The 22,184-nt window shown below is 42.1% G+C and overlaps 4 protein-coding genes across 5 annotated transcripts; 2 read left to right on the top strand and 2 right to left on the bottom strand.

Moving 5' to 3' along the window:
• Nucleotides 1-1,403: 1,403 nt before the first annotated feature.
• On the bottom strand, nucleotides 1,404-3,663 carry mix23 (mitochondrial matrix import factor 23). Of its 2 annotated transcripts, none has more exons than XM_028969908.1 (5): nucleotides 3,544-3,663; nucleotides 2,956-3,081; nucleotides 1,949-2,095; nucleotides 1,793-1,852; nucleotides 1,404-1,707 (listed from the first exon to the last, which is right to left on the bottom strand). In XM_028969908.1, the coding sequence occupies exons 1-5, from the start codon at nucleotides 3,592-3,594 to the stop codon at nucleotides 1,657-1,659; spliced, it is 435 nt and encodes a 144-aa protein (XP_028825741.1). In that variant the 5' UTR covers nucleotides 3,595-3,663; the 3' UTR covers nucleotides 1,404-1,656. The 2 variants fall into 2 exon arrangements, with proteins under 2 accessions (XP_028825741.1, XP_028825742.1); XM_028969909.1 differs by having other exon boundaries at nucleotides 3,567-3,590.
• On the top strand, nucleotides 3,593-7,581 carry fam162a (family with sequence similarity 162 member A). Its single transcript, XM_028966317.1, has 7 exons — nucleotides 3,593-3,621; nucleotides 3,803-3,837; nucleotides 3,933-4,136; nucleotides 4,686-4,787; nucleotides 5,134-5,245; nucleotides 5,531-5,639; nucleotides 5,879-7,581. Exons 1-7 carry the CDS (start codon nucleotides 3,593-3,595, stop codon nucleotides 5,999-6,001), a joined length of 714 nt encoding a protein of 237 aa, XP_028822150.1. The 3' UTR covers nucleotides 6,002-7,581.
• Nucleotides 6,685-17,148, bottom strand: kpna1 (karyopherin alpha 1 (importin alpha 5)). The gene is made up of 14 exons (XM_028958689.1): nucleotides 17,068-17,148; nucleotides 16,006-16,139; nucleotides 15,808-15,921; nucleotides 15,619-15,718; nucleotides 15,267-15,361; nucleotides 14,956-15,087; nucleotides 14,741-14,829; nucleotides 14,568-14,667; nucleotides 14,216-14,379; nucleotides 13,624-13,702; nucleotides 13,253-13,378; nucleotides 9,362-9,489; nucleotides 8,882-9,057; nucleotides 6,685-8,616 (listed from the first exon to the last, which is right to left on the bottom strand). Exons 1-14 carry the CDS (start codon nucleotides 17,141-17,143, stop codon nucleotides 8,429-8,431), a joined length of 1,701 nt encoding a protein of 566 aa, XP_028814522.1. The 5' UTR covers nucleotides 17,144-17,148; the 3' UTR covers nucleotides 6,685-8,428.
• A 606-nt stretch (nucleotides 17,149-17,754) lies between these two features.
• Nucleotides 17,755-21,199, top strand: LOC114767146 (thiosulfate:glutathione sulfurtransferase). Its single transcript, XM_028958710.1, has 4 exons — nucleotides 17,755-17,961; nucleotides 20,271-20,393; nucleotides 20,477-20,639; nucleotides 20,944-21,199. The coding sequence occupies exons 1-4, from the start codon at nucleotides 17,823-17,825 to the stop codon at nucleotides 20,996-20,998; spliced, it is 480 nt and encodes a 159-aa protein (XP_028814543.1). The 5' UTR covers nucleotides 17,755-17,822; the 3' UTR covers nucleotides 20,999-21,199.
• Nucleotides 21,200-22,184: the final 985 nt, after the last annotated feature.

The following is a 22,184-nucleotide window of genomic DNA, read 5'->3' as shown; positions in this document are numbered from 1 at the left end:
CTCCATTGCAACCAGTCGTCCAATCCCCACAGCTGCTAAGAACCCCCACAGCATGATGGTGATGAGCAGTGGCTGGTTTTCTCCACACATACTGCTTTGAAATAAGGCCAAATAGTTCCATATTGGTCTGAGACCAGAGAATCTTCAGGTGTTTTTTTTTTATAGCAAATTTCATGTGGGCTTTCATGGATGTCTTGCACTGATGAAAGTGAAGTGATTGTCTTTGTGATACGCAACACAGCACACAGTGACACAACAAAATGTGTCCTCTGCTTTTAACCATCACCCTTAGTTAGCAGTGGGCAGCCATGACAGGTGCCTGGGGAGCATTGGGGGATGGTGCTTTACTCAGTGGCACCTTGACGGTTCAGGATTCAAACCCACAACCTTCTAAACAGATTATGGGTCTGCTACATTTTTAGTCCACCACTACCCCAAAGCACCAGCGCCCAGAAGGGAGAAGGCTTTCATTGGGCCAATCTGCCATAAAGCCCTGACTGGTGAAGGGCTGCAGTGATAGTTGATGTTCTAGAAATTTCTCCCATCTCCGGACTGCATCTCTGGAGCTCAGCCACAGTGATCTTTGGGCTCCTTTATAACTCTCTCACCAAGGCTCTTCTACCCCGATAGCTCAGTTTGGCCGGACGGCCAGCTCTACGATGGATTTTGGTTGTCAAAAACATCTTCTATTTAAGGATTATGGAGGCCATTAAGTGCTGCAGAATTTTTTTTTGTAACCTTGGCCACAATTCCATCTCGGAGCTCTTCAGGCAGTTCCTTTGACCTCATGATTCTCATTTGTTCTACATGCATTGTGAGCTGTAAGGTCTTATATAGAAAGGTCTGTGTGTTTCCTAAACAATTCCAATCAGTATAATCAAACACGGCTGGACTCAAATGAATGTGTGGAACCATCTCAAGGATAAGAAGAAATGAACAGAACATGAATTAAATATATGAGCGTCACAGCAAAGGTTCTGAATATTTAGGACCATGTGAATGGCTGCAATATAACAAAGAGTGAAATATTTAAGGGGGTCTGATGACTTTTCATACCCACTGAAGGTCTTAGTGGTCCCCTAATACTGTATCTGAAAATCTGCAGAATTACACTTCAATCTGCCACTTCAAGTCATGAGATTTCACAATGGGAATTACCCCAGGATGTGTCTGTAGCTTTAAATGTTAACAAGGAGGAACGCAGCCTATAGAAGTTGAGGGGGCATTCGTGGAAATGAGGTCAACACCATTCACCAACCACAAAGTTTGGCGCAGACAGAAAGTTGTGTCTGCATTTTTCAAGCAAAAATTAAATCTCCTATGACAACAGCCCATTAATTTAATTATAATGATCATTTTGTACCTACACCGACTTAAATAAAAAAATAGACAACTCACTGCCATTGAAAAATTATGTTTTAAAAAACTTATTTTGTACAAGTTTGTATGAAAAGAAAAATGCAGGGTTTTAACAGTGAACTGGTGTCTTAAACAACACTAGATTGTTTAATAACAGCAATGACAGATGACAGTGACTTTAGATGACAACATGGCAGAGGTCCTTCAGGCTCATGCTTTGCTCCAGTTCCAGTCCACATAACAACATTGTGGACCTCCAACATGCTACATCCCAATGAAATACTTCAGTGTAACTTTTCATTTGATCTTAGGAGGGATGTAGTGGATTCGGCACCTTTCATTGAAAACCTGTGAACATCAGAAGACGTATTAAGATATTTTTCTTTATTTCAGATGGGCCCAGAGGTTTCCGAAAAAATTAAACTCCTCTCACCTTTACACTTCGGTCATTGACAACTTCTTCAACATTTAGCTCAGACTGCATTAATTTTAACTGAATACAAAGAAGACAGGAATACAAGGTCATCTCACACACACAAAACTAGCCATTACATAACATAGCTCCTCTAGTGGTAGGAAAGGGAATTACCTTTGTTTGCTCGTTCCTGAGTTGCTTAATTAATAACAGATTGTCACTGTCTTTGTCCCTCTCCTCACGGAGTCTTCCAACTACTGCTGAAGTCTCTGCTATACATGTCTTAATGGCTTTGTCTCGACTGACATGGGCCTCAGCAAGCTGAAAAAACAGATTATATAAGCCCCCCATTACATTTACATCTTTATATATTACAACAATACAATAAAAAGCTTTTAAAGGCCGAAGAGTTTTATCCGATCACATGCATAATACGATAAAGAGTTAAAAGAGCAATATTTGTATGGTTATAAACTAGGGCTGCACGATATTGGGAAAATATGTGATAGTGTTGAATATTGTGATAATGATATTTCTTGCGATATAACATTACCCTAGAGAAATGCTTTTAAAATTATTATTATTAGCTATTTAAAAAAAAACATTTATGTAATGATCAACATTACATGGCCCAGTCTAGCCAATAGCATTTTATAACCTACTTGGGAGGCGGGTATAAAGATAGTAAGGGCCCATCTGATTGGTCAAATTTGGACACACAAATGCTTGACACATAAATTAATGCTGCGTCCGAAATCGCATACTACTTGAGTAGGTACTACATTTGAATTGCATTTTTACACTTAAAAAGAGCCATTTCCCACCATGTTTTGAATATGACGCTGCCTCTCCCGCTGCCTTCAGGGATAGTGAAGTGTCCATCGAATGCCTACTACAGAATTCAGCTTAAAGTAGTAGGTCATGCGGGTACTTCTTGTCTAATGTTTTTCGAATACTATGAATTCAATGCTCAGCTCATCTGGTTCCAGCCTATACTATTTTCGTGATAACAATAATTTTTCGATATATCGTGCAGCCCTATTATAATGTATCAAAGAAGAAGGGGGCGCTTTAAGAAGTGTAACTTAGACAAAAGGGCCAGTTGGCTGGTGGGAACCTCTGCTCTGCAGAGTGCCCTGCTTGGTTCAAAGTTCAAGAACACAGACGAACACCTCACGCACAGATTCATAAAGCTCTTTGCAGGTCTGAGTGGCATCCACTTTGCCAGAGAAGGAAGCAGTTGGAACAGTAGTGTTCAGTGCGTGAACAATCCGGTCATCGATGGTGCGCATCACCTTCAAAACTTCCTATTTGGACAGAAATTCGCAAGTCAGTTTAGACAAAAAGCTGAGGACACTATAGGACTCAGTTAATTACAATTAATATCTACAGTGAATTAGCAACCCGCTGAATTTCTCTCATATGAGTTCATCCAAAGAAGATGGTCTATGTAAACAAGATATTCATTCGTCTGTGGCACAGAGAGCAGATACTGAGTCTTGGTTGCAGAGCCAGTGATCCGTCATAATAACCTCTGCATGGGTTGGACTTGGATCGCGGATATGTACGTTTATTGGCTGGATAAAGGGAAGGTACAGAACGGAGCACGTTGAACCCAACGCGTGTGGCAGGCTGCGGGTGAGGGTCACTTACTCGGTTTAAAAATAAGTAAACCCAAATAAAAGCGCTACACAAACCATTCCTAGCTGAACGCACAACATGTGGATATATTTGATTCAAACATTATGAACGCAAGGCACTACTATTACCTGGAACATTGAAAAGTCCTCACAGTTTAGACTGTCACCGGGCGCCGCCATGGTGGACCTCGAGGTCCTGGAGAACTCGTAAGAGGTTTTTGGTGTCCGGGCAAATGCCTGAACAGAAACCCCAGCTCGTGCCCGTTTATTGGTGGTGTATATTCTCGTGGCGTGATAAACAGAAAGTAACATGCAGAAGTTACATACGGAGATTTTTCCTGTTTGCGTTATCAAATTCAACTGCTAACTTTTATTGCTATTCACGTAGATACAGCTTTTCACATCGACTAAAGACGAGACCAAGTATTGTGGAGTTGTTCGAACTATATGTAGCACATTAGAATAATATTCTGTATGATCGAAGTGAATAATACAATTGGTTGGTTTGTGTTCTTTAGTTCAGGCATTTCCCACGCTACATGTTGTGGCTGAGTGGGGTCCTGTCAGCTATGGGCTGCCTGACATTCACTGGCTGAAGAGTTGCGCCTCGGCTGCCCGAACCGCGTCAGTGTCGCAGCTCCTGGTTCGCAGCTCCTCGACAGCAGCAGCCGCCATGCTCCTCAACTTCATCCGCAGCCCCCGGTCTGTCGGCGCAGCGCTGGGTGAGTTTATCTGGTAACCGGGGTAGTTTTTTTTTAATTAACCTTCTGGTTAAACCGACTGAACTCGCAACGCGTGTCGAAACCAGGATGTGCTACGTGATGTAATGTCGTTACATATATATATTTAAACATTTAATTTACGCGGTGACATTTTCAGTATATCTAACGTATATTTAAAGTGTATATATATATATTTTTTTATAAAGTGTAGTGATTGTCACATGTGATGCACAGCACACGGTGCACACAGTGGAATTTGTCCTCTGCATTTAACCCATCACCCTAAGTGAACAGTGGGCAGCCATGACAGGCGCCCGGGGAGCAGTGTGTGGAGACGGTGCTTTGCTCAGTGGCACCTTGGCGGATCGGGATTCGAACCGGCAACCTTCTGATTACGGGGCCACTTCCTTAACCGCTAGGCCACCACTGCCCCTCAACATGTCCAATTGCTTCCTTGCTGTGGTGTGGTGAATCGAAGTTGGAGTTCATCGTGATCTTCAGCTCTTTTCGAGTCCCAAACTACAACACGTCTCTTTTTTTTTTTTATAGGTCAGTGGCGCAGATGGGTAGTTGACGCTGGAGCCGGACGCAGGCTGTGCAGCAAACCCAAAGAGGGGGGTTCCGGACAGACGCCTGATGCGCCCGCACACGGTCAGCACTCAGCACCTGGCCCCCCAGCAAACCTCTCCAGGGGTCCAGAGCAGCTTCATAATCCTGCCATTGTCTCGGGTTCGATTAACAGAATCCTGAAATTGTAGTAAAAAGATGAGGAGAGAATTAAACACGTAGCTCGTTTGAATAAATGGGGTCGGGTTCAGATGTTTCCATGAGGACTGGGAGATGAGGTGACGCATGGGGTCACAGAAGGTCGTGTGAACCAGAGGAAATCCGATACTTCCAACAAATTTTTCTTCTTTCAGTGTTCACAGTCACATATGTGGTGAAACACGTTTTTCTCAGTCTTATTTGAACGTGAATGTGTTCTGAAATCACACAGGATCGCGGCTGGGATTCAAAGTGCCGGGTTACCAGCCATCAGAGATGGACAAGACGTTTCTTGTCTGGTCTGGACGCTTCAAGACTAAGGACCAGGTCCCTGCATTTGTCTCGTAAGTGGCCAATTCCTGTTTACATACAGGATCACTGACCAGATCTCCCATCTGCCTCCATCCTCATTGGTTGCTGCTGCCCTTTGAAGGTGTCATGTGATTGCATTGCTGCTTACTTATTTGAGGAGCAGCAGGCCACTCAGAGGCCTGGGCTTGACGTTAATTGATGTAATTGTTATCTGGGAACGGATCAAAGAACAGCCTCTCTCTAAACGCTGCAGAAACCATACAAAACCATAGCAGGCTTGTGCGCTGTGGGTGAGCATGGAAACGTCTGTGTTTCAGGTTTGAAATGATCGACAGTGCCAGGAATAAGGTTCGTGTGAAGGCTTGCTATGCTATGATCGTCCTGACGCTTGCAGCTTGCCTTGTCATGGTGGTCCGGGGAAAACAGGTAAACATGCCACGCAGAGCTCGCCCTGGGCAGGATGTTGCCGTTGTCATATTGTGTAATTAAATTGGAGATCCAGGCTTTCACTGAGCTCGTTCTTCACGTGAGCATGACTATGTAATATTTTAAAATACACAGTGGCCAATCAGATCCAACAATTAGCAGAAGTTGGTCAAGTTTTTTGTCACTGTCTAATATGAACGATGTCAGCATGATGAATAATAACCTGCAACCTTCTCCAGGCTGTGAGTCGACACGAGTCCCTCACGGGATGGAATATGGAGAAGAAGGCCCGCTGGAGAGAGGAGGCACAGCGGGAAAAGGAGGATGCTTCTACATCCCTGGTAGCTGGGAAGACCCAGTGACCGCGTTGACAGGATTTCTTTTCTTTTGAATGGGGTATGACCTCATAGGTTCAGTGGCAGGTGACAATGGATCACTGACCGTGTATTAAAAAAGGGCATCAGTGCCACTATAGCTGTAGATTCACATTATTCCCTTTTATCACTGTTGTTTTTATCACCTAAAATTGGGTCGTTACAATTATTTGTAGGTACCACCAACACACTATACAGAAAAATCCTGTCCAGTCCCTTTTAGCAAAGACTATATTAATCATAATGCACAATGCACATTATGTTATAATAATATTATTTTGTTATCTTGGCTCTCATGTTTCTGGGGTAAATATATTAGATAATAAAAAAATATATATATATATATATATAAAATTTTGTAAACTTTCAGAGCACCAAGTATGAGGTTTGGCTGGCTGAAAACCTTACTACCCAAAATAAAATCTCTTCGTCCCAGTGATGCTCAATGCAAGAGTGAGAATTGCAGAATTGTCATTCATACTCATTGGGTCAATTTCCCATTCATGGATTAAGACTAATCCTAGACTACAAGGGAACTTCATTGAAGTTCTCCATCCAGAAATGGTTTTAGTCTAGAACATCTACGAACAGGAAACTGTCCCTTAAAGCTCATCATATAAACATTGATTACACACAACGGCTGAAGCAATGTCATTCACAGACCCCAAGGCTTCATGAAACAGCATTTATGCAAATGGCATAACAAAGAACAGTTACACAACCTCAATACGACAGCAGTATTGAACACGAGCTGGCCATCTCTCTGGGAGAACTGGACTTCTTTAAAAAAGAACTTGGTAAACAATCGTACAGCTTTTAAGCTATTAAATCACCGGTATTTTCAAGCTTAATTTAGTTATTTTTTTCCACCTCGATTTGTGAATTGGCACCTTCGGCATTGACAGATTCTACCCAAACACAATAAAACTAAAGAGATGTTTTGAAAGAACCACATCAGTCCTGTTTTGTTTCTCTCCTTCAGACGAATAATTAAATGGGTGTGTCTGAATTTAGCATAAGTCAAACAGGAACAGAAGAGTTTGTGAATTTTGATTTCTCTTATTTACACACACACCCGAACAAAGAGGCCAAGTCCTCGGGTCATTTCCTCATCACCGGCTCTTCTTCCAGAGGCTTTGATACGTTTTTTTTTTCCTTTACTCCAAAGGGGAAGGGGCAGAGTCCTCGAAATTAATCACGCTAGTAAAGAGTTTAGTCTGTATCGTTTCTGTAACTGTCCTGTCATTAATGTGCATTCACTGGTGCACTGTGGTCCTGGTCACCTGGATGGTATTAGAAATGCGAGTTTGGAGTACTGCTGCATACACGTCCCTTGTCCTTTGAAGTTGGTAGCCCCCTCCCATGAAGTGACAAAACAGACTCAGTGGTCATTTGTCATATACAGGGCTCGGTCCTGAAATGTAAAGTGCTGATGTGAAATCAAATGTCCCGTTGAAGTCTTTCAATGGTCTAATGCAAGTCTCATGATCCATAATAGCATGTCCATTATTATTTATTTGTCCAAATAGTCGCAGTGCGAGAGGGAGGGGAGCAAAAAAAAAAAAAAAGATGCTGCTTTTTGCATCACTGAGGCCATATAACATGTTAAAGCAGCACAGTTAGACGTCACAGTCAGGAATGCATGGTATCAGAGCAGAGGTGCCCAAAAGGGACAGTCTGTCCCAATTTGGACTTCGGTCAATCAATCAAAAAAAAAAAAAAAAACCCGCATTGTTGTGTGTAATGGAGAAAAATATTTGGGATAAAAGTGCGTCACCTTCAGCAGAAGTCTTTCATCTTTCAGGGCTGACTGGCCACCTCTCAATACCCTCACAGCCTCTTGTGTCCAGCAACCGGAGACGCAGTCATGGGGTCACACAGTCGCACGGTCAGTCCAGTGTTTTGTTTAGTTTTTTTTTTTTTTTTTGTTGACAGGAAGGTCATGATCACTTTGTTTCAGAGTCAGTATTGCAGTTAAGTCAGACAAGCAGTGCATTCCCATTCTGGTGGGAGCTCTGGTTGGGACTTTGGGGGATTTTGGAGTTTAGAGACTTGCAGGGATGCCTTTGTATGTTTCCTGTTAGGTAGTAATAGTGGCTCGTTCAGAAGGGGACGTTCACACGAGGGCTATTTGGGGTATTTCACCTGGGGTAGGTAGGATCCAAATAGGCATATGGAGTTACTGTAGTGCGGTAGGGGAAACAGGGAGCGCGAAGAAAGTTCAGCGCAGAATCAAACATGAGAGCAAATCCTTCAGAACTGGCAGGCTTACAGCAGGAGCTTGTGCTGTAATACACTCTTTAATCAGAATAGACAATTATTCAGTCTCTCTAAAGGAACTGGAAGAAGGTTTAGGATGCTCCTCAGGATCTTTTCCCAACTGAGACATGGAGATGGGTGTAAGGAACGTGAGGGTTAGAGCTGGAAACCCTCCATGGGCGCCTCGCACTGCTGAAACAGGAACTGCTGCTGCTGCAGGTCTACGGCCGGTGCTAGGGCAGGATCCTCATCCTCCTGGCTAAAGTAGCGCTCAATCAGGTCAAAAGCCTTCTGGTAGATCTCCTGGTTCTCATGACCCTGCAAGAACTCCAGCTTATCCAGACCTGAAAGAAACAAAAGTTGGCAACACATGAATTACTGTTCATTCAAACCATAATACACAGTTAAGTGTGAAATGAAAATTCACTAAAATCACTGCATCATTTTTTTTAATGCCTTAGACCTGTAAATAGTGTACTATGTTTTTTTGTTGTTGTTTTTTTAACTAAAGGCAGGATGTAAAGGAATTCTTAATGTAAAAGGAAACATTTTGGAAAGTTCTTTTTTTTTTTTTTAAAGGACTTAAATGTAAGATACAGTAATGAGTACCATAGGCTTCCTCAATGAGGGCACAGTAGGGATTGATCCCCCCGCTCCGTTTGGCCTCCAGCTCCCCGAGTCTCAGGATGTTCTCCAGGCCATTCAGGGCAACCTGAACAATCTTCGAGTCCATAAGAGTCAACAGGTCACAGAGTGGCTTGATACAGCCCAACTCAACCAGATGCCTGGAAGAAAGGAAAATAAAGTCAGAAAAGCCTGATGGATGAAGAAAACAGAAGCACCCTCAGACATGAGAAACTGAGAACTTTAGCAGAGGTAGCTTTAGATTAAAAGAAAAAGTAATACTGTTAACACTAAACTTAAAGTATTTTAGCATATAGTAAAACTGGTAATATTAGGTATAATACAGAACTCACCATAATGTTTGAGATTTGATGAGCATAAAATAAATGTATTGATCTTATCTATGTATGCCTGATGAGTCCTATTTCATAATATATCTACATATATCTACAAGAATTCCTGTACCTGATCTGTTCCGCAGAACCTCCTGAAGTGGCGTTGGTGATGGCCCATGCTGCCTCCTTCCTTGTACGAAATTCTGCTACTTGCAGAATGCTGATGAGTGGGGGCAGGAGCCCGGCATCAATTACCAGCTTTTTCAAGAAAAAGAAATTGAGGTGTTAAATAAACCTAAGAATATAATAGTCTCTCCTGATGGTGTGTCAATGGAACTAAATTGGAGCAATCCACTCCAGCATTATTTTGATCATAATTCCCTCTGCTGCCCTACAGATCGATTCCCAACCCTATTGTTGTACAATCTTTACTTTACTTTACTTTATTTGGCAGACGCTTTTATCCAAAGCGACTTACAATGGGAAGACACCAGCAATTCTCGTTCGATTTCTATAGAATATCAAGTATACAAACTAAGAGCCCTGATAAGGCTTAGACTTGTCATTGAAGAACATGCTCGGAGAGTGTTGGGTGCTAGACTAAGAAAAATTATAATGTATTTATACATTTTGTATTTGTTTGTTAAATGTGTATGCATGTGTATGTGTTAAATTTGTCTGTAATATTTTTGGAATAAGAGGGTTTTCACCTTCTTCTTAAAAGTGGTGATAGTCTCGGCTAGTCGTGTGGAGGAGGGTAGGTTGTTCCACCAGCCAGGGACAACAACGGAGAACAGACATGATTGGAATCGGAGACCCCGTGAAGAAGGAATTTTTAGTCTCCTTTCGTTTGCCGATCTGAGAGAGCGTGTAGGAGTGTATCTAGGTAGTAGAGTGTTGACCTGCACCTAATGTTTACTAACCGGGCAATCTCTGAGAATGTAAATTCAGATGAGAAAATGTTTTGGATTGTGGGAATTTTCCTCAATAAGCCCAATTATACCGAATCACACTTTCGCTCAGTCACTGTTGCACCTAATGTTTACTAACCGGGCACTTAGTTTAAATCTTTGATTCCTTTTAAAACATCTGTGTTTCCTTTGATCACCCACATTTACAGGCAGTGGTGGAGGAAGTACCCAAGCTTAGTACTTAAGTAAAAGTACAAATAACCTGCAAAATATGTACTCAAGTAAAAGTGCTACATCAACAATCTTCCTTAAGTAAAAGTCCTAAGTACTTACTTTTAAATTACTTTAAAGTAAAGTAAAGTAAAAGTACTCACACAATGGTTTGTCTCAACCTCTGGGGTGTGCCATTTTGTAAAAGCATAGTACATATACTGACTTATGCCTGTACTGATGTCATTGCTCGTAAAAAATACAAGCAATTATACAGTATATGTGTATTGGAAAGTTTGGTGTGCTTATTGTGTGTGCACTCTGCAATACTGTGTATACCTTAGAATTATGTGGATGACAAGTTATCTACTAGGTATTACCCACTAATACATCATTAAGATAAACCAATCAGGACATGATATATCTTTAAATCATTTATGTACTTCTTATTAACACTTCTGTTAAGAGCAGTAAAGGGGAAACACAACAGTAACCAAACACCAGTGGTAACAAAGTAACTAGCACAATCAAGTATATTATTAGGCCTATTTACTGTGTTAAACTATGTATATAAACCTTATCATTACGAGAGATTGCATTTAAGTGAATACAAAAACAAATTGGAGGGGGTCCTCAAATATGTGAGAAACCCAGGAAATACAGGAGTGTTGGTCTATTGTGATCACATCTCTAGTCAGAGATGACTATTGATTGTGAAACAGGCGGAAAACACCACTTCCAGCCATGCTGGACCAGTGTTGTGCATGAACGCATTCAATGAATGGCGTTCATTGAACGCGTTCCTATTTTTTGTGAACGCTGAACTGAACGAATCAGTTTACAAATTATGAACGTGAACGTGAGTGACATTCACTCTGGCGAGACTGAATGCCGCTCACGTTTTAAAGTTTGCTGATTACAGGCTAGCAAGGCTGGTGCTTCGGGTCTGGACGCCTCTGCAGAAGCAGTCTGTTTACATTTTCACGGACTGAAAAAAAACCCCAAAAAAACTAAAGAACGAACGTGAACTAGTTCATTTTTTGAGCTGTGAACTTGGTTCAAAAATTAAAAAAATGAACTATGAATGTGAACTAGTTCTTTTTCAGTGTGAACTGGCACAATACTGAGCTGGACATTATGCTAGCAAAGACATTAAGTTATCTTCTCTGAGCTAATAAACCAGTTTTATCATACCACCGTGTAAAAAAAAATAATGAAGCTACACTGGTGTGATTTTTATACTCTTTCTGTATGTCAACATACATTTCGCTAGATAATAGTATTATAACATACCCAAAAGCATAGCATACCTCTAAGTGTTTTTTCAAAGGGGAGTTTTTAAATGCCAACCATTCTTTATGTTGAGGCAGGCATGGGATGCAAAGAAATTGCAAGGACTCAATCTTTGCTCCTTTGTACTCCAAAAAATTTCTTAAATACGGCCAAGGATTTCTTAGTGATTCAGAGCTGCAGGGCTCGTGTTCATTCTCAGTTGATGCAGGCTCTGGGTCCATGTTGAATGTCTCGTCTACCAGCTCGTGCTGCAAACTGACGCAAGCTCTGCCATCATTGGAGCTAATAAAGCCTGATTGGTAGGAAACGGAAAACAACGGCAGAACGCAATAGGCGAACTATTTTTTCATGCAAGATTTTGAGGAAATTGTGTTCATAAAATGTAACGAGTAACGGCATAAATTGTAGAAATGTAGTGGAGTAGAAAGTACAGATAATTGCCGCAAAATGTAGTGGAGTAAAATAAAAAGTATGCATTATTATTTTTACTTAAGTACAGATACGTAAAAATTTACTTAAGTACAGTAACAAAGTACAAATACTTCATTACATTCCACCACTGTTTACAGGTACGACACTTCCTCCAAATCAAAGTACTCTTATTACTCAACTCTTATTACACCATATTCATAATGGATTCATCAACTGGTTTGTGATACCCCCCTCAAATGTGGTACTGAGGACGCAGCTTTCATCTGTATGTACTGGACACACTCTACTGGAGAGATGTATTCCATATGCTGCCTCTAATGCTTAAACAAGATTTTCAGCCAGACGGGTCCCATCCTTCTCCTTACTTCTAGCCAGACACCTAAACTTTCTAAGACTGAACTGCACAGACTTGCCTGCTGTGGCTGTGAAATGTGATTCCAGCTTAAGCTTTGAAAAGACAACTACCTTAATAAATCATATAAGAAATTTCACATAATGTGGGAATCTTTCCTACAATATGATGAGGAATTTCAAGTGATCCTCCCCTTGATGGGGTGTTGAGAAAACATAACCTTCTCTTTTTAAGAAAAAAAAAATTAATTTCTCTTTTATAATGAAGTATTTTTAATTTACCTGCCTTTTAAAAAATAATATGCTCTTTATGCAATGTAATTGTTCTGCTTCTATAACTGTTTTTACCACAACTGCAGTTCTGTTTCATCTGTGCTCTAAATGCACTGCCATGGCAAGCCCTGGATTCAAGTCAAGCAGGAGCTATATCTAATAATGGATATGCATATGCCTGGGGGCCAAGGACGTTTCCTGAATGTACAGTCACTGTGTTAAATCTGATCTATTTCAACATCTCTACCTATTAGGAAAAGCAGGAAAAGTCATGGGTCATTTTGCCTTGTTTATCCACTTACATTTATCAGGAATTTAATTACAGGTAATATTTTGTAGTCCAGCACTTTTTTTATATTTGGCTACAGCAGCTGACCACAAAAGGATACGCCACATAAATCTGAGATTTCAATTAAACTACGAAATACTCTTCTGTGTAAAGTAAAAATCACATTTACATATTTGGATATAAGACTAGCTCAATTTCATATGGATAGAATGTCCCGTCAATGTTGTGTTAACATATCAACATATCATATCATATTAGCTACCTGTATTTGTGCACGGTTCCCTGCTGTGATGTTGGAGATAGTCCAGCATGCCTCTTTTTTAATGGACTCCTTTGGGCTACTGAGCAGGTGAAGAAGGCTCTGCAGTGCCGAGCAATTCAAGATGACCTGTGGATCAGACGTGACAGTTTTGCTTAAAAAATTACCAAGCAAATATTGCAATCCAATTTTTAAATAATGTTTCCCCTTTTGTTAGCTCTGCACTCTTCACACCTTACTAAGTCATTACAGAGAATGCATTTAAGCACCTTAAAACAAACAACACACACAAGTTTTGTGCAGTCTACATGCTCATTCACATTCAAAATCCTTATATAATAAAGCAAAGCTGGTGATTGTAGAAATTACTTTACCTGTGTCTGCAGATCATCTCCTGTGACAATGTTCCCAACAGCTCTCAGGGCAGGAGAAACAACTTTATAATCGGAATGCCTAAAATATAACATTTTTAAGATATTGCAGACATGTAGTAACAGAGGTACTAGAAAACAGGAGAGCAAATGACTATATGAAAACCAGTAATAAACGAGTAAACCCCCAGTAACAATGATGATGGACATCATCATCCTCCTACTTATACAGTCCTTTCTGATAGCTAAGGAAACGTGATCAATTCAAAGCATCACCCAAACAGAAGCATTAAATAAATAATTGAAAAGCTGTGTTAAAGGCTACTTTACACACGTTCTGGATCAATTTAAATACCATTTATATGTGCAGTAAATCACGCTCAGGTGCTACACTTGTGCCTATAGAATCATAGGCAAGAAATAAAGCTAAATAAAGCATATTTTCACTAATCTGCAGTTGAATTAAATAACATTTCCACAAATGTGGAAATATGCTACACAGTTGATTTTTTAGTTGATTGTTTTATATCCTCCCCAAATATCAAACCGTCTAACCATTCCCTCTCTCTTGCATAATGTCTCTGTTATGTCTTACAGAAGTAGCTCCACCAGTCTTCGGCACACTCCTGAGTCTATCACTGCCTGGATCTTGTCATTGGGGCCATCAGATAAGTAGGAGAGAGCCCAGCAAGCGTCAGCCAAGATGTCCGTGTCATTCACAAACAGTAGCCAGGAAAGCACACTAAGACAGGGGGATACCTGTACACAGAATACAGGAGGAATCACATCTGTGAACTGAAAAAACAACACAGCCGCCAAGCCACTAGAGGAAGCCATTAACTTAACAGTAAACAAAAACCCCTGTGACCCTGGGAGCGTATAGTCAAGATTAAAGAAAAGTCTAGATTATCCTTATTTTGTGGAAAAATGTGGCTGAAGGCCATTACCTTAGAGAAATCTGGAGGTGGGTTTTTGCCTCGACACAGATTAGACAGAGCCCATACTGCATTTCTCATCATGGTCAGACGATTCTGTTTGGCCAGCAACCTGCAAAAAACAGAAGCTGTAGTGGATCCTCCCTTCATCTGAAGCTCATACTGACTGAAAGTGGTCTACATACTGCACAAGGGAGGGCAAGATGTTGCAGTCCAGCACGTAGTCTCTGCATTCTGTGCTGTCTCCAGCTATGTTACCCAAAGCCCACACTGCCTGCAAGGGAAATATAACTATTACACAAATATTACCCTTTTTACCAAGTTGTTGGACAAATTAAAGTTACATCAAAACAATATTATTTTTATTCATAATTTATTATTATCTATTGTGCCCTGGTACCTGCTCCTGGACATCCTCAAAGTCAGAGCTGAGCATTTCTATAAAGATGGGAACTGCTCCAGCTTGAATGACCACCCGGGTCTGATGGGAGGTGCCGGAGGCAATGTTGGTCAGCACCCATGCTGCCTCAAACTGCAGACACATAAAAAAAATAAAAAATCCCCGTTACTGAGCCCACCCAGTGTTCCCAACAGCAGTGAAACAAAGGCTCACTAGTACAGCACTAGCACTGCCTGTGTCTTCCAGGCAGGATGACTCACTGCTGCATCAGGGGTGAGTCACACAATGCTATGAGGGGACTGCGAGCATACCTGTAATGTACAGTTCTCTCTCCTCCTGAGAAACTCCACAAAGCGGTCCACCACGCCAGATGTAGCAATGACCTCATCAATAGGAGGGTTGGGTTCTGAAAATATATTAATTATAGTCAATCTTTTTATCATAAATGAGGCATACAAAGGGCGAGTTAATGGCTCTCTTCCTGCTATTTTTTTACTTAAGTGTTCCGACTAGATGGACAGTCACAGTAATTCACTAATTTGCTATTCTGACTACACGCTGAAGATCTAACATTATTTCACACATGGAACAAATGCAGAACCCACTTTCTCGGACTTGTTCACAAAGTCTTGTAGCAGAGAGAGAAAAAATGGTTATCCCTACCCTTAGACAGGAGTTTTCTAAAGCGCTGGGTGCCCATCAATTGTTGCTCAGGTAAACTGGAGAAGATCATCTGAATCATATCTTCTGATATTACACCTCCCTAAGGAAAAATTTATAATTTTATGTTTGTTAACAAATAGGAAAAAGACATTGAAGCACATTACTTGATTATTCTTCAATCATCCATACCACAATCTGGTCCATGTTATTGACCTGGGACTCCAGGTACCCGCTGTCTGACATGCCATCCTCCTCCAGTAAGTTGTCCTGCTCCACAGACGCCACATTCCTTCTCTTGAACAGCTTCAACCCCAAAAAAAAAAAAAAACGGGTCAAACAATTAAAACACCATTATTACTTCATGCAGGTTCATCTCAATGCACTTACCTGTTCATCTTTTTTCTGTTTGCGCAGCTGAAGTCCTTCTTCCTCCCTCCTCCTCCTCATTTCATCTGTGTTAAGTGACTTGTTTTTGTAGCTCTTAAGTCTGGCATTGTCTTTTCCCTGACTCATGTTGTTATCTGTAAATATAAAGTCATCATACATAAAGTTTAATTTACGCCCACTAAGAAAGTGACTGTTCTTACAAACCCCAGTTAACCAAAATCCCAGATAGTTAATGCTACATTTACCTCATCTTCACACAACAACGCCTGCAAATTCTCCTCTGAAGTAACTGCATCCCCTTTGGGACTTGGGGCCGCAGGTTTCATTTCGCTTGCAAAGCAGTGCTACTGATTTAATTACGGTGACCTTGTTATGCTGAAGCACCAGAGAACTCAGTAAAGCTGCACGGACAGACTCGGAAAAGATGTTTCCAAGGGACTGAAACCCCACAACAAACGAGAAACATAATATAAAGCACAACCAATGTCAAATAAAATATAATCTTATTATAGAATCAAGACTTTTACACGTTGATATTAATATTACTACTAATAATAATTAATATTATTGTTGTTCTTGAATAGCCTTTTATGACGTTATTATTTATATTTTAGAACATTTGGATCCGAATCCGACGTGAAAATAAATTTGTCCTGTCTCACTGAGGGTTAAGTGTAAGGGGTGGGGGTCAAGTAAAGCTCAACCGGCTGGCTAACAAGTTCAGCTATGTAGATAATCACTGAGAAGACACCATTAGCTAACGCTGGTGGGCTGACACACATGCCCCTTCTAAACAATATTCCCGCCATTTTAATCAGCCGCCACATCACTGGAGCTAAAACAGTCGAAAAAAAATTCTTAGACTCCTGCGAATCTACGCAATTCGCAGCAGCAGCTCTCGCTATTGGCGTTAGCCGCTCGGCTAGCTAGCCATGCTAAAGAACGTGCCGACCGTCTCCAAGCCTTAAAGAAACTGTCAAAATGCCTCTCCGTTGCACACACGGGACATGTTAGTTTCGACATAAGAACACGCGTCGACAAAGAACCCCCATACGAACTGACCTGTCAAATTGGTCTCCTTTTCTCCCCGTTCTCTTGGGCCACCGCCGCTTGCCTCCGCCGGTGTAATACTGCGCATGTGCAAATCATAGGGGCTGCGTCACAGTCAGCGCATGCGCATGACCGAGACCTGGCAAAAGTGCTGATGCGCTCCGAGCTCCCATTTGCAATGATACATGCCACGTAATCAAGACAAATAAAGCTCTCAGTTGAGCGCACAACACCTATCCAACAGGGTGGTAGTAGCCTAGTGGGTAACACACTCGCCTATGAACCAGAAGACCCAGTTTCAAATCCCACTTACTACCATTGTCCCTGAGCAAGACACTTAACCCTGAGTGTCTCCAGGGGGACTGTCCCTGTAACTACTGATTGTAAGTCTGGATAAGGGCATTTATCAGACGCCCTTATCCAGATGCATACTTCATTAGTTAATATATATAATCAGTTATGTATATAATCTGTTGGACATATATTGTGAGCTCAGTCATGCTTTTGTTACTGTTTACAAAAGGTTGTAAATTAGTCTAATCACTGGTGTAGAGCATGGTTTATAATGTACAGAAGATAATTTACATAAATATAATTAAAAAAGGAAACGATATAATATATTATATATTTTTTCCATGCAAGACGGGAAGATTTCGCCAGCTTCACCTTCGAGATCTGGCAACCCCGGATGTACTTGGTTATGTGGAAATCGAGAAATGCGACACACTGTGGTCAAAGTCTATTGCTAAAGAGGGCAGGCGGTGAACATGTTGTCGTGTGCATTGTTGCGCCGGTTATGTTTTTCTGCGGGAAAAGCTGCATGCAGTGGGCCGGTGCGGCCCGGCGGTCAGCGCTGTGGCCTGCGGACTTCAGCGGCCAGATGCGGCGACGTCCCACCTGATCCCGGTAATATGCCTGCGGCCATTGCTGCGGAATGAACTTTAGTTTACATTAGCCTCGCACGTCAGAACAGCGCCACACTGTTAAAAGTGAATATCTGTTAAGATATATGCGTACGCTATACAAACAGCGATTAATAAACAGGACAGGCCGTAGCATATATAAACAATATGTTTTATGTGATTAATAAACTGTTTGCATCCAGGTGGCATTGTAATAAAAGTAGGTAAAATTCACTCTGCTCAAAAAAACAAAGTGAACACTTTAACATCACAATGTAACTCCAAGTCTGCTTAGGAGGCAACACGGATTGACAATACATTTCACATGCTGTTGTGCAAATGGAATAGACAACAGGTGGAAATTATAGGCAAATAGCAAGACATCCCCAATAAAGGCGTGGTTCTGCAGGTGGTGACCACAGAACACTCCTCAGTTCCTGTGCTTTCTGGCTGATGTTTTGGTCACTTTTTAAAGCTGGCGGTGCTTTGACTCTAGTGGTAGCATGAGACAGAGTCTACAACACACACAAGTGGCTCAGGTCATGCAGCTCATCCAGGATCAATGAGGTCTGTGGCAAGAATGCTGTGTCTGTCAGCGTAGTGTCCAGAGCATGGAGGCGCTACTAGGAGACAGGCCAGTACATTAGGAGACAACCCATCAGCAGGGCTGCTACCTCCACCTTTGTACAGGGAGGAACAGGAGGAGCACTGCCAGAGCCCTGCAAGATGGCCTGCAGCAGGCCACAAGTGTGCATGTACCTGCTCAAACGGTCAGAAACAGACCCCATGAGGGTGGTGTGAGGGGCTGACGTCCACAGGTGGGGGTAGTGCTTACAGCCCAGTACCATGCAGCACATTTGGCATTTGCCAGAGAACACACAGACTGGCAAATTCACCACTGGCGTCCTGTGCTTTTCACAGATGAAAGCAGGTTCACACTGGGCACATGTGACAGATTCTGGAAACACTGTGGAGAACGTTCTGCTGCCTGCAACTTCCTCCAGCATGACCAGTTTGAGCATGCTCAGGCGTTGTAGGGACGTTATGCAGGCATGTGGAAGCCACACACATTACTGAGCCTCATTTTAACTTTTAAGGACATTACATCAAAGTTGGATCAGCCTGTAGTGTGTTTTATTTTTTGTCAAGAATATAAAGAAAGTATTTAGGAAGAATAAATTCATTCAGATCTAGGATATTTTTGTGTTCCCTTTAGTTTTTGAGCAGTGTATTTTTATTGTAGCCTACTTGCACTGCACTTTTTGTGTGCAGCACACCAGTGTCCCTGGATAGGCTCTGCCAAGACTAATCAGTTAAGTATAGTGAGTGACTAGATGCATGATAAAAGAGAGTCCATTAGCGACTCATAAAATGAACCCAAATGTCTGTACAAGGGCTCCTTTAGGGCTCCTTTAGAGCCTTAAATTCAGCCTAAAACATAAATAAGGGCATCTTAGTGAAGACAACACTGAAGACACGAAGCTTTGACAAAATTTACATCTTGTATTACAGTGTAAATTTGCCGTTCCCTCAAAATAACAAAACACACCCAAAAGCATCAATATTTGACCCACACATGCTTAATAGGGTTAAGGTATGGAGACATGCTTGGCCAGTCCAGCACATTGACCCTCACTTTAGCAATGTAGGTGTGTTTGTCCTTATCGTGTTGGAATGCTGCACCTTGGGCCAGTTTCCGAAAGGAGGGGATCATGCCCTGCTTCAGTATGTCACAGTACATGGTATTCACAAATCCACAAACCATGACACTCCCACCACCATGCTTGACTCTAGGCAAGACACACTCGCCTTTGTACTTTTCACCATCTGAACCAAATAAATTTATTTTTCACGAAGAGGTGCATTCACTTTTGTTGCCAACAGCTTAGACAGATAACGGCTGTGTGTTTAGTTAAGGATAGGGGACTGCAGAAGGACAACTGCATTAACGTGGACCTTTACTTTCCCTGCGTTTGTTTTAGCTCCTGACAAGTCGTCACACGCCTTCGGGTTGTTTTCCGCTCGTCTCTGTTTCTTTTTCTGGCCATCGTGCCCGTTTTCTGTGATGTTAATAAATCCCTTATCCTTATGATGCCTCGGTGCCTCACTCCCCCTTTGACCCCGAGACGTGACATTTACACTGTTATACAAGCTGTACACTGACTACTTTTTATTGTGTCAATGTGTCATAGTGTTGTCCCAAGGACAGAATATCATGAAATAGTTAAGAAGATGTGGGGGGGGCGAACTCACGTTTGTCCTTATGCCAACCTCAGTCTTAAAAAGTCTGGTGACCTGCACTTTTTATTCCAGCATCGATTGTGACCTATGAGGAGCTGAAGTCTCTGCTGTCCAGCCGCAGTGTGCAGCTGTTTGATGTCCGCAATCCTGACGAATTCCAGGCAGGACGGATCCAGGGCGCCGTTAATATTCCTCGTGTGTGACGAATGAATACATTTCACGCTTGGAAAAAAGCAACGTGTGCGCATTGTGTAAGCTGTTAAAAAATATTTTGTCAGTGGACACACTGGAGCAGTCGCTGAAGCTGGCCCCACAGCGCTTCGAGCTGCAGTTTAAAGCGAAGGCCCCGGGGAAGGATGACTACGACATCGTCTTCCACTGCCAGCGGGGACGCAGGAGTGCCACTGCTCTTGAGATTGCCTGGGGTCTTGGTTTCAAAAGGTAACCCACCGATCGTACACATGCATGATGAAGGGCAATCCATGACTGTTTATTCTCTTTCATTCTCGCCACACAATGTCTAATCAGAAATAAACGGGAGTGGGAGCCAAGCTTTCTTTTTTATTTGACCTTCAAAGATTGCTGCTGCTTCGGTTGTTCCCCTGAGCAACACACTTATCACCACGCTGTTTCCAGGTTGCCTGGCGCTGTGATATTTCAACTTAAGTTGCTTTGGAAAAGAGTGACAGATGAACAAATAAAGGGAAGATAAATGTTTATGTGTTTTTTTTTTTTTTTTTTTTAGGGCTCGCCACTATGCTGGGGGCTACAGCGAATGGGAAGCCCGCGAGAAGAAGTGACATCTGCGGTTTTTATACCCGTCGTATAACAAAAATGTGCAAGTGACGCTGAACCTCGGACAGGCAATTAAAACGTGCAATTACACATAATTACTGAATAACTGACTGTCACACACACTTTAATTAATTGTGATAATTGAATGCAAATTGTATGCAATACTGTTTAGTTGCATTTTAATAAATAAAGCTCCATTTGAATCACGTCATGTTCTGAAACACTTCACTTCTGAGCCGATGGTGTGTACACTGTCATCGCTGACGGACACGATGCGAGCGCTGAAGTGAAAAGAATTCATTTTCCCTTGCTGTTCAGCGCCTTAAGCACAGGATGGCAGCAGTGTGATGTATAGCACCCTCGCCTCTTCTGTAATAACACTGGGGCGGGAGGTGGTCATCTCGCTGTTTTTATGGCTTTGAGGGGAAAACAACCAAGGCCGCAGGTGTTCGAGTGTACATTACGTTAATAGCTATGGATGTGGTCAGTGGCGACTCTATAGAGGCCGCTGTCAGGACCACGGCCGGTTCAAGGCTGCTGTATTTCTCATCGGCCCTCATCTGAAGCGGACCCGTAAGTGGAAGGTCGCCGGTTCGAATCCCGAGCTGCCACTGAGCAAAATGCCGTTCCCACGCAGTGCTCATGGCTGCCCACTGATCACCAAGGGTGATGGGATAAACGCAGAGGACACATTTCATTGTGCACCATGTGCCGTGCTTCACTACGACAATCACTTCACTTCACCTCTGAGACCTTCCTGGCCAACTTTCCTCGATCCACCTGTGTTAGAGCACCAGCAGCTATTTGGGTGTCAGCAGCATCCCAAGAGTCCGATAATAAAGTTTCACCTGCGTTCATGATATTCAGCATTGTTTTAATCTCATTAAATACACATTTTTATGAGGTGAAGTCGGTTCAGCTCGCAACCAAGCACAAATGAAGTCCATGCCCCCTGGAATGTCTTATGAAATAGTATCAAACTCATTTATTTCCTACCTCCTGGGGGCTAATTCATGCCTAGGATGTTAATCGGACCTATCAGCAACACCGCTGCAAAGCTTTTCCCCTTCATCTGGATACTGTTTTTTTTTGCCTTATGTCTTCTCATCCAAGTCCATCGCCTGTGCCTTTCCCACTGGCTGAATACAAATCTGGGCTAACAGCACAATAAATCACTTCCAGAAGCACCAC

Source organism: Denticeps clupeoides, chromosome 2 (genome assembly GCF_900700375.1).
Source record: "Denticeps clupeoides chromosome 2, fDenClu1.1, whole genome shotgun sequence".
Classification (NCBI taxonomy): domain Eukaryota; kingdom Metazoa; phylum Chordata; class Actinopteri; order Clupeiformes; family Denticipitidae; genus Denticeps; species Denticeps clupeoides.
The sequence above is the reverse complement of the archived record's forward strand: the minus strand, read 5'-3'. Positions and strand labels throughout refer to the sequence as shown.